Source organism: Mastigoproctus giganteus, chromosome 10 (genome assembly GCF_048544385.1).
Source record: "Mastigoproctus giganteus isolate SK-2022 chromosome 10, ASM4854438v1, whole genome shotgun sequence".
NCBI classification, from domain to species: domain Eukaryota; kingdom Metazoa; phylum Arthropoda; class Arachnida; order Uropygi; family Thelyphonidae; genus Mastigoproctus; species Mastigoproctus giganteus.
In genome coordinates, this window is record NC_143584.1 from 38,288,947 (window position 1) to 38,301,657 (window position 12,711).

Below are 12,711 nucleotides of genomic sequence, written 5' to 3' on the forward strand. Positions count from 1 at the left end.
AGGTCTATAATTACTCATGTCACTTTTTGATCCCACTTTATGAAATGGGGATACATTTGCACATCTCCAGTCCACAGGGATCTCCACTGACTCCAAGGATGCTCTCATAATTATGGCCAAAGGCTTGCTTACCTCCTTTGCTGCCTGTCTTAATATGATTGGATAGATCCCATCCACCCCAGGTGCCTTTTTTATTTTCATGTTCAACAATTCCTCTTCCACTTTCCTTTCAGTTATCACAGTCGTTTAGCTCCTCTTTGGAGTTTGATAAACTTCTGGCATCCCCTCCCACACCCTAAAGAATTCCTCATGTGTGAATATAAATGAAAAATGCCTATTCAATTTATCAGCAACCTGAGCATGGTCATTAGCAGTTAACCCATTGATATCAAGTGGCCCAATGTGATTCAGTCCCTTCCTTCTACTGCTAATATAAACATAGAAGTCTTTGCTGCTTTTCTTTGTTAGAGACTTCTATGTAGATAAATCTACAAGTTTTGTGTGTGTGTGTGTGTGTGTGTGTGTGTGTGTGTGTGTGTGTGTGTGTGTGTGTGTGTGTGTGTGTGTGTGTGTGTGTGTGTGTGTGTGTGTGTGTGATCAACTCACAAATTCCAGCCAATGTCTGGATTATTAAAATCCCCCCACCATAAGACATTGATTTATTGGCCCACTCTGTTTCTCTGTGTAGCTGTTTGGTCTCATCATTGTCATTAAGCCTATAACACACTCCTCACTATTTTGTTTTCCTAGTGCTTTTATCACATCAAACTGACTCAACATTGTACTGGTCACCCATGTTGTCTGGATGCACTACCTTAGATTTAATATGCTTCTTAATTAAGAGCATAACCCCTCTGCCCCTCCTGTCCTGTGTATATTGTACTGCCCATATTTAAATTCGGCATCACTTATGTCTGAGTGACACCATGGCTCTGTTATCCCTGCGATCTCTGCATTCGGTGACTTAATCAGTACTTCAAATTCATCAACTTTATTTACAATGCTCCTGGCATTATTGTACACGAAATGATACATGCACATGCTCTTACTCTTATTTAACCTACCCTACCGCAACCAAGAAACTTGGCAACCACTTAGCATGACCAGAACAACCTCATCACTACGAATCCTGCACTGAAACTCAGCCTGAGCAGCCCTGGCTGAACACATTGTGAAAACCAAGACTTTGAATGCAGCTAAGCTGCCACCTCACCAGTTGGCGATGTGGGTAGGGCACCTTCCTCACCCACTTTATTTCCCTATTCTTGTGGAGGGAGGGGAGAGGATAATCTTGTCTCCTTCCCCCCCACCCCACCCCTACTTTCTCCTGGTGGGACATGGGCATATCCCAATGGATACCATTGGAGTAGTCTTTTCTTTCGTTTCCATACTACTGACTTTTCCCCCCAGCCCTAAGTCTCTCTCTCTCCTACTCTGTACACTAGTGCACGTCCAAATTAAACCGCATTCACCAGGCTTTTCCAATTCTAGCGTTATCTCCCCAATTTTTATTTTATTTATTTATTATTTTTTTTTTTTTAGGCCCTAGCCACTGAAATCTCAGGAACTTAGGTGGCAGGGCCTGCCAGAGTAAAACAAATCACTGGTGTACCTGGTCTGCCTCCACGGGACTTAGTGTGGGCATTGTTGGGATCCACCAGAGTCCCAGCAGCTAGAGATGGGGGAAACCCATGGGATAGTATAGTGTATATTAAATATACACTATACTATCCTCCCTAAGCTAGCAGTTTTCTGACCCACCTAACTCTGCTTTGATAGCATTAGCAAATATTCTTGCACCCTTTCTATTTAAGTGTATCTCATCCCTGTAGATGCAGTATCTCCTGCTAACAAGCGCAGATCAGGTTGAGAAAAATTCTATCCCTTGAGCCTTGCACAATCTTTCCAGAGCTGAATTTATCGACAAGGCTCTCATCATGTACTCCCTCCTATCATGTCTGGGCAGAATTGCAGATAGTTTCAAATTCAGACCTAACTCATGGCTTTTTTTCAACATTGACCTGTACTTGTTAAGTAATTCCGCCGGTCTCCTACTCTTAATATCATTAGTGCCAAAGTGTACAACAATATCACCATTTGTGCCCTTAAAAGATGATATCTTCTGCTCTACAACGTCATCAACTTTTGCCCCTGGCAGACATACCCTGATCCTGTTCCACCTATCCGTTTTGCACAGTATGTTCCCTGACAATGGAGCTACCAACAACAACTCTGGTTCTGGTCCCAAATGAACTCATTTGGGACCAGAACATTCTGCCTTTGGGGTTGCCGCTGTGTTGCGTGATGTTCAAGTGCAAGCTCTGGCATTGATGTGGACAGCTGAGAGCTTGATGGTCCCCTCAATTTAAATTCTTCGAGGGCATCTGCCTTGTCCTTCAAGCTTCTATATAGGCCCATACCAATCCTGAGTTGGCACCTGATTTCCTCACACTCCTTACATCGTGCACACACAAAGACATTCCTTTGGCAATATCATGTCACGTTCCTGATTGCTCAACAAACATCAAACTAGCAGTACATTTCGAAAGGCTGTGATTCAAAGGACAACTGCCCTCCTCAGTTCTCCCCTGAGCCACAGCACTCCCATTAGTTTGAGCCTTTTGCTTTGCTGCTCTGGTCTGAGTCGTGATTTCTATTCAATTTCAAATAAAATTCCAATACAAAATATAACCCTAAACTTATATCGCAATGCAGTTATAACACTTTACATATGTATTTCAGTATCGAATATTATCTCCAAGTTACGTTATATGACTTTCTTATCTCCTGTCAAGTTATATGTATTAATTTATAATGTTACGTTTGTGAAAATTAAGTCATTATATGTATTTAGTTAAAAAAGTACAATTTAATTGACAATGAAATTTAATAAGATTAGTAAATTTTAATGATTAATTTATACTACTATACTTGCTATCTAGTTTTACGTTAAACCTTACGATACCTAGTTCGTGGTATAAGTTGTTATTGTATAACAATGGCGGCAAGTTACAAATGGTAAATCTACGGTTACTAGGTATTAATTACTTTCAAAAGTAATTTTGACACTAGGTATATAAGCTACTTATAGAAAATTATTTAATATAACAATTAAGTCAATAAAACGGCTAAATATAATAAAATTAAAAACTTAGCGTTAGCTACTACATATTACGAAACGATATGAAATTATGTTATACAATTACGTTACATATTACATTGTAAAATGATGTTAAATATTTTGGTAATAGAATTTGTAATTTTTAATCTTTAAGAAAGAACTTACGTTATTAATTCTACACTTGTAGAGAGAGCTGCATAAAATGGTTTTAAAATCTGTATAGTGTACTTATATTGTTACATCGAATGCAGTGATTGCAATTTTATTTTCTACCTCTATTCTATTCTATTCTGTTGTTTTTATGTAAATTCCTTGCCTAAATAAAAAACACTTAATCAGCTAAATGCATTCATTAACTTCTTTATAAATTTGAAACAAAAAATGTCATTATCGCATCATACTTTTTTAGCTGAATATTTTTTTTTTTTTTTTTTTAGTTCGACAGTACCCAACTGTCTGTCAGGTACTGCTTGACCATTATTGTTATGAATAGGCGTAAGACCACTGCCTGATTAATTGTGCATAAATTCTATTCTTTGGGGATTAGTATGCACTTTTAAAGCTAACATAGTTATTATTACTATAATTTCTTATAACACCTATAATTTCTTGTAACAACTGACATGTCAGTTGTTACAAGAAATTATAGTGATATGCAACCTGACGCCCAAGGCCTATTTTCTAATAGTTATTATTATTTTGAATTTATTCATTAAACCCACATTTTTATATTTTCTTTACCAGCCAGTGGAGAACTGAATTTTCCTATTTCATCTCTCACTCAAGTACAAATTCATGAGCCAGAACAATCTATAGAAGTAATAGAAACAGCTGACCTTGATGATCTAGATCTGAGTGATATGAAAATTCTTACTGATACTGATTACTGTAAGTATTGTTTGTTTTTCTTTTGGAATAAACTTTCATAATACTAGTTACTTTTTTTCCCCTTTCTGATTTGGATAGCTACCTGGCTTAATCCAGTTATCTGTCCAGCCTTGCCTTAAAGTCATAATTTGTAAAAGGCAACAGTTCACCCTTATTAAAGCTTTGCTATACTGTGGTAGTGATTTTCAAACTGGTTTCAACTTTTCTGCTTGGAGTATGCCTATGTCAACCATAATCAAATGATTATAATCATGGGTGACTTCAATCTGTCCCTGCCATCTGCAGTGAAGCTCCTTGAATTGAGCGTCTATTGAGTCTTAATATCTATTGCATTTAAATCCCACCTTTTTGTGGAGAAGCCACCTTTCAGAGAATTTTCTCAAGTAATTTGAATACAGAAGCTGTAATTAGCACCAGTTCTGCTTTTACGTGTGACCAATTGAGGTATCACTAATCCTTGGGTACACAGTGCACAAGTAAACGAATGAACACAATTCGCAAGGTCAGGAAGGTTGTATACAATCCAGAATACTTAAAAATAGAAACAACAGTTGACATCTTCAGACTCTACTCCTAGCAAAGTCTCCATAGCATTGATATTGAGGAAGCTGCTTTCTGGTTTCAGAGATAGCTGGTATTATTGCCAGAGTGGCAGTGTCCAGGGTAGTGTTATTTGCCTACACTGAAAACTGGTGGACTGGCATGCTAATGCACAAATTCAAGACTAAGCAACAATTCCATGCTGAGTTCATGTGATTGCCTTCCTCCAAGTCATACTCACCTTACTCACTTGCCAGAACCACCTTACAGGAATCTTAGATGTAAGCCACCAACTCCTTCATGGAGAAAAGACTATCCCATAGACAACTCTCCTGTTTGGCTTTTCATGTCTTAATAAACCAGACCTTTGATCTGTCCAAGTGATATGACCACAAAATCGGATAGTGTGAAGGTTATCTTACTCCTGGAACAGTGCCTTCCACGACATAGCTATCTGAACTGACATCAGAATTTGTGAAGAGCGGCTAATTGAGGCCTTCCCAAAAGAAAATGATGGGAATTGATTATATTCTCACTTTTTGTTGAAAGATTGCCTGTTTTTTTTCAGTGTATAGAAGAAAATCTTACAAAAGGGAATTGTTCCAGATTGGCTAAATTACAGGGTTATCCCACTTTCAAAGGTACAGAACCCTACATCAGCTACTGATTATAGGCCAATTTCAATTTCCTCCCCAAATGCTTAGAGAAGTGCATCTTCAAGGTTGTTGCCCATCAGAGCCTTTCCCAGTTGTTGTTGTTTGGTTTTTAGGAGCATTAGCAACTAAGGCCATATTGCTCCGGGAATATGCGGTGGTCATTCCCTGACCTTTCCGCATCGTCTGTATTTGGTGGTACGGGCTCGAACCCCGGTCTAATCAAGAAGCGTGTGCTACACACTGCTGCTCCTTCCCACCTGGCTACGGAGGTGCCTACCTTTCCCAGTGACCTCGACATACCTATTATGTGCTATGGCAATGATCGCCGATCACCTGTCTACAGGCACTGACTCTGAAAACCATTATGCCCAGGAACAAAGCTCAGTCCTCCATGCTGTTTTCCTGGCTGTCAGAGCTGCCTTCGACTATTTAAAGATTAATCATCTCATGTGCTTCCATGAGAAATACTACAGTTTTGATGGTAACATCTGCATGCTCCCCAGAAATTTGCTCGCTAAGAGATTTGTCTCCTTTCAAAAAGGTAATTGCTGTTTCAATAAACAAGTGGAACTCAATATTCTCCATGGGGGATTGTTATCAGCATTACTGTTGTCTGTGGTATTTCAGCCTCTCATGAATGAGTTATTGCATTTTTAGTGTATGCCACTAAAAATGTCCTGATGTTGGATACATATCCCTGTCAGTTGTCTGCAACATGCTTATAGCTGTCACTACAGATAATACTGACTCGTTAGTGAGGACCTTTCTACCATTAATAGAGATAAAATAATTCCTATTGTATTAGATCTAATTCAATAATGTTATTGTTATTGCTATTTGGTTTTTTTTAGGAGCATTAGCAACTAAGGCCATATTGCTCCGGGATATGCGGTGGTCATTCCCTGACCTTTCCGCATTTTCCGTATTTGGTAGTGACCTGCTCGAACCCCGGTCTAATCAAGAAGCGTGTGCTACGCACTGCTGCTCCTTCCCACCAAATACGGAGGCGCAATTCAATAATGTAATATTTAGCTGTAATAGATTACATGTATGTATTTTTCTATTTAATTTTACTTCGTATCACCATTAAGATTCCTCCGGTTTTCTGTAATTTACTTTATTTATAATTTTGTTGATCATGTATTGCAGTTAATTTACTTTTTCCAGACTTAGGGATGTCTCATGTAATTTAACGCCGCTAAATTAGATGAAATTTAGGCGCCTCTAAATTTAATCTAATTAACTTTTTCTAAAACATTTTTGCATTACTTGTTATTATATATTCTGCTTTTTCTAAATTACTTTAGGAACTTTTTCTCCTGCAATACCCTCATCTTGATCTCCTCTCCCCCCTCTGTGTGAGTCCTGTGACTGTTTTATCTGTTAGACACATTTTAATTGCTGTCCAGATTTTAGGAACATTTGTTTTACCACTTTTAATCACCTGACTGAGCCTTACACACTCAGTCAGATTTTATCTGACAATGACAATGCATCAGCTGTTTTTAAATTTTTATATCTTAATTTATATGAATATATATAAAATTCTGAATACACACTGAGTGATCACTGAATTATGACCACCTACCTAATACTTCCTAGGTCCTCCTTTTGCCATCAGTACAGCAGCTATCCAACGTGGCATTGATTCAACAAGATGTCGGAAGTGTTCGGGAGGTATGGCCAACCAAGCTGTGTGTAATGCAGGTATGGAGGTGATTGGTGTATCCAGACTCCTGATATGCCTTTCCATAATTTCCCACAAGTGCTCTATGAGATTGATATCGGGGGAGTTCAGAGGCCAATCGATATGCTGGAAGTCAGAACTGCGTTTCTCAAACCATTCCTGCACATCAAGTGCCCGATGGCTCGGCGCATTGTCATCTTGGAAGACACCATTGCCATTCAGGAAAAAGTATAACATAGTGGGGTGTACACAGTCAGCAAGCAGTTGATGATAGTGGAGACCAGTGATATGTTGTTCCACGTGCACCAGGGGTCCAAGTTCCTGCCAGTGAAACAAGTCCCACACCATACAACCGCCTCCACTGGCCTGCACTTTTGATACCATGCATGACGGATCAAGGGCCTCATGTTGTTGACGCCAAATCCGTACATGACCATCCACAGTTTGGAGTAAATAACGTGACTCATCTGACCAGCTCACTTTCCAGTCTTCTAATGTCCAACTTACATGCCCTTTGCACCAGGTGAGTCTTTTACACCGATGAACCTTGGTTAGGAGAGGATGCCATAGGGGTTGTCTGCCGGTATAGCCCATACTTGCAAGTGTCGAACGCATGGTCATGCCAGATATTGTTCCGGGTTGGCCCATGTTGTATTGGGTAGTCAGCTCTTCAATTTTGCCCATTCACCTGTACGAGTCATTGGACCCAGCACTCACCTCTAACATCAACCTTTTGCTGACCTTTGCAGTTTTGCCATTGGGTCATTGTTTCACCATTTTGATGGCAGTCCTGGTAAAATTTAACAGTGGCAGCTCTTGAGAGCACCCCACCAGTTCAGCCGTTTGGGAAATCGAGGCACTAGCTCATCGAGCTCCCACAATCTGTCCTTTATCAAAGTCCGATAATTCCTTCCTTTTACCCATCACGCTCGGAATTTTACTACCTACCGAACCACTGACACCTTATCTATGCTATGTGGGTCGACTAACTACGCACTCTCGTGCCTCATGTGGTCAACGGGTCGCATTCAATAATCACTCAGTGTATATATTTTTAATACGTATACTGCTTTTTACCATTTTTGATTTGTGACAAGGTAACCTTTTTTTTTTTTTTTTTTTTCAAAGGTTACCAGAATTTATTTATATATTTATTTTTAAAAATGTGTCTTGGTGCATAATAGCCTTAGATGCTAATGCACCAATAAACACAATCTTAATCCAAATCTATATAATAGCCTTGGATGCTAATGCACCAATAAACACAATCCTAATCCAAATCTATATTGTGACATTCCCATCTCAGTATAATTGATTTGCCACTTGTAATTTATTTGGAGTGGTATGTGTTCATATCATGTTAGAGACTGGAGGAATTCTTAAAGGCCTCTTCACTCAAGGTTGTAGTTATCTGATCTCAGGTGGTGTGAGTAGTATTTCCCCTGTGAGTTATTCTGGTTTTGTATCCCGAACAGCATGCAGATCAGACTGAACACACATTTGTACAGACATAATAGGTAATTAACTATGCAAAATTGTGCATTACGGCCAAATGATCCTTTTATTGATGATGATTTTCTGATTATGATCCTTTGTCTCAATGACCCTTTGCTTTTATATTCCTCATATCTAGTTAAAAACAAACAAATAAAAAAAAAACACAACCTAATGTTAGGACTGTATTTTATTGTTTAACACTTGTAGTTAGTTCACAAGATGTGTTCATGTGAGGAAAAAATATTTCTTTCAGGTCTCCTTATCCCATTTTAGTCTAATATTATGAACTGAAAATCTTCTTACTTCATAAATGTAAAAGGGCTGTTTTACAACTTTTTTTGGATATAGTTCTAATAAAAGATTATTTTCATGAATTCATTAATATATGAATATTTTTGTTTTAGTTATATAATTTCTCTTGAACAATCCTTGTTTATGCAGCACAAAAAACTGGATTTATACAAAATAAATATAAAATCCACGGCATTTTATGGCACTAATATGCTATATGTTTATGCAATATCCATTGCCAAGGAAACCTAATAATTTTTTTAAAGTATCATAACAAGTTACCTTTTTAAAAAGTTAATCCCTTCTTTGCCTTTTATTTTCTAGCAAAACCTTTAAATAGCAATGTAGAGACTGCAATTATTGAAAAATGGAGCAAACTCATGGGCCCTGATTTTCAAATTGTGGTAAGTTTAATTTTTTATGTTGAAAACTCTTATTAAAATATGGAAATTTTAGTCCTTATTAATCCTAGAATGGTAATGATAACCATACTAGCATTAATGTTATGGATACATAAATTTTAATGTACAACGGATACCACTTATTGTGATCACTTTGGGAAGCAGGTTAATTGATTACAATAACTGATCAAACAAGAATGCAGCTGTTCAGTGCCATTTATTGATGCAGAGCAGAAATGTGTACATAAAAGTGTGTATGTAAAGTGGAAAAAAAAAGAAAATATTATAGCAAAATAAAGCACTTTAATTTCAGTCTGCTATTTCTTTCATCAAGCCATCAATTAAAATGAATGAAAATGATTTCCAGAAACATTATGAAAGTCATAATGTTTCTGGAAATCCATACAAACCATTAAAAAGAAATAAAAAATATTAAAAACAAGAATTAGAAAAGAGTTAGATAAAGGAACAGATTAATTTGCAGATAAAGGAACCACGAGGTGGCAGTGATCACAGTGTACTGATTGTGGGATTTACTTAAAGATATAATTACCATCAGGGGTGAAGGAAAGGGTTTTTGCTTACATAAAGTGACTACAGTGGTCTCAGACAGTTTTTAAATTCTGTGCAGTGGGACAAACTGATGATGTTACCAACAGCAAATTCTAAGTGGGAAGCATTCAAGGAACTAATGTGAAAGCTACTAGGCTTTTCATACTGAAATTGTTCATTAAGAAATATTGTTCAAAGTTTAGGCCTAAATGGATGTCAAATGAATTAATCAGACTCGTTGCAAGAAGAAAAATGCATGGGATGCATATCGATTATCAGGTGACACTGAAGCGAATGGATCAAGCCAGAAAGGAGGCTAGGCAAGCAAAGGTAGATTACAAGAAATCTTTGGCAAAGGATGCTAAGAAAAGCAACAAGGACTTCTTTACTTATATAAATTCTAGAAGGAATGGGTTGAATCAGATTGGGCCACTTGATATCGATAGTTCGATTGTTGACGATCCTGCTCAGATAGCTAATAATCCGAATGAGTATTGTGCATCTACATTCACACATGAGGAGTTATTAGGGGAGGAAAATGCCAGAAGTTTATCAAACTGTAACAGGGAGCTTGATGATTTTGTAATAACTGAGAGAAAAGTAGAGGAGAAATTGAAGTTAAACATAAGAAAGCACCTGTGGCAGTGAGATCTATCAAGTTATATTAAAGGAAGAAAGCATACCCTTAACCATAATTATAAGAGCATCCTTGGACTCAGGGGATGTGCAATTGTATCTCCAATTAACAAAGGGGGGGGATCTAAGGGTGACAGGAGTAATTGCAGACCAGTTAGCTTAACTTCTGTTCTGGGGGAAAATAATGGTGTCACTGGTTAAAGATGCATTGTAAGATCATCTAGACAAGACTGCAGTAATAATTCAGACAGATTATGGGTTTGTGAAGAGAAAGTCTTGTCTGACAAATATGATTGGATACGATGATGTGGTTACAAAGGAACTGGATGCATAAAATAATTTTGTTATCATGCACTTGGATTTCAGAAAAAATTTTGACATTGTTGCACATGGAAGACTACTTAGATAGTATGAACCAGAGCTGTAATGCTCAGTATGTTCTACGTCGATATCAATATTTGTAAAATAATCAGAGAAGTTTACCTCAGTATAGTACGTAGAACACTTCCGCATGATACTCTCCCGAAATTAAAATCGAAAAAATTGAAAAACTTCATTAGAGTAAAAAATAATTAAAAATCAATTTAACACAATTAAAAATCAATTATTTAAAGCAATTAACGAAAAAATTGCAAAAAGATTTTCCTTCCTGAAGCTGGCAATGCTTTTCGACCATTGGGGTCATCACCCAACTTGTATACACTTGGTTGCGAGCGCCCGACAATGTGCTAGAATTAGTATGTACATGTCTTGACCCTCCCGATAATGTTTGTAATTTGTTAATGTGTCTGTTTTTTATATCTGAGGCCTGTGCTTCCCGTCGCAAATCTATGGAGGTCTTCAGTACAGACCAATCGTTAGGATTGTAGATAATTTTTTAATTTATCGCGAAGCTTCCTAACTTGGGAAAGGTATTTTTATTTATTAGAATATCGAGATTTTAAGGCAAGTTTGACGGTATTACGCGACATGGCAGGTGCTAGTTGTTTTATGCCCGAAATTTTTTGATTTAAATTGATCCTAGCAAACTTCGGAATGATGTTTTGAAGGCAATATTTTAGAAATGAAATATGGTAACTTTGGGCCGAGTATCTTAGTGTTAATTTAACGTCATTTTGCACCAAGCTGTTCAAAAAATCCCCCATAATTATGTGTATCGATAGGTTATACCTGGAGAGATTTTAATTGTGTTAAATTGAGTTTTATTGTGTTAAATTGATTTTTGATTATTTTTTAAATTATTTGTTACTCTAATGTAAGTTTTTCGATTCTTTCGTTTTAATTTCTGGAGAGTATCATACGGAAGTGTTCTACATACTATATTGAGGTAAACTTCTGTTATTATTTTACAAATGGAAGACTACTGTACAAATTGGAGCAGTATGGTATTAAGGGTAAGTTGCTACAATGTATAAAAGGGTGGTTGTGTGGGAGAAGCCAGAGAGTGGTAATCAATGGATGCTGCTCTTCATGGACTAATGTTATTTGTGGAGTCCCCCAGGGTTCAATGTTGGGCCCACTGCTCTTTTGTATATTTATTAATGATATTGATGAAGGTATATCAGGCTTAATGTCGAAGTTTGCAGATGATACAAAGATTGGCGTTGTTAATGACAGTAATGGCAGTGTGCTACTGCAACAGGATCTAGAAAATTTGGGCAGACAGGCTGAGAAGTGGCAACTGAAGTTTAATATTGACAAATGCAAAGTGCTGCATATGGGTAGAAGTAATTGCAGAGAAATGTATGAACTGTGTGATACTACATTTAGGGTGGTAGAAAATGAAAAAGATCTTCGAGTAGTTGTGCATTCAGATATGAAGTTTTCTGAGCAATGCAGACAGGCTGCCAGAGCAGGCCATGGGGTATTGTCAATGATATACAGGGATTTTGCTAGTAGGAAAAAGGTGACTTTGGCCTGATCATGCCTTTGTATAAGGCATGGTCAGGCCATGCCTTGAGTGCTGTGTACAGGACTGGAGGCCTCATTTTAGGAAGTATGTTGAGTTGCTTGAGAGTGTACAGAGAAGGGCAACAACATTGGCGAGGAGAAAGAAGGGGTCCTATTGCCAAGAAAGGCTTAAGTTCTGCAAATTGCAGCAGCTGGAGACTAGGCACCTGCGAGGTGATCTGATTGAGGTGTATGAGACCTTGAATAGGTTGAACATGCTGAATTCTGATCGGATTCTTCCGTTTCCTCAGATTGCAAACCTGAGGAGGCATAAATTCATATTGAAGAAAGACAGTTGTAGAATATATGTGCGGAAATTTGCCTTTAGCCAGCAGGTGGTTAATTACTGGAAGAAACTTCTGTCTGTCATTGTGGAAGTTGATAGCTTAAATAAATTCAAGGAGGAAGTGGGCAAATGTTATAGAGGGAATGGATGTGTGAAATTGTTTTCTTTTTTTTTTTTTTTTTTGCTGATGCTATATAAGCTCATAC

At 37.6% G+C, this 12,711-nt stretch overlaps 1 protein-coding gene across 1 annotated transcript in view; it reads left to right on the forward strand.

Moving 5' to 3' along the window:
• Positions 1-12,711, forward strand: part of LOC150078990 (patj homolog) — a 946,782-nt gene that overhangs the window by 565,861 nt on the left and 368,210 nt on the right. Inside the window, exons 12-13 of the mRNA XM_090382912.1 lie at positions 3,866-4,009; positions 9,005-9,084. Of these exons, the coding sequence (XP_090239038.1) occupies positions 3,866-4,009; positions 9,005-9,084 (224 nt within the window). The remainder of the gene's footprint in view (positions 1-3,865; positions 4,010-9,004; positions 9,085-12,711) is intronic.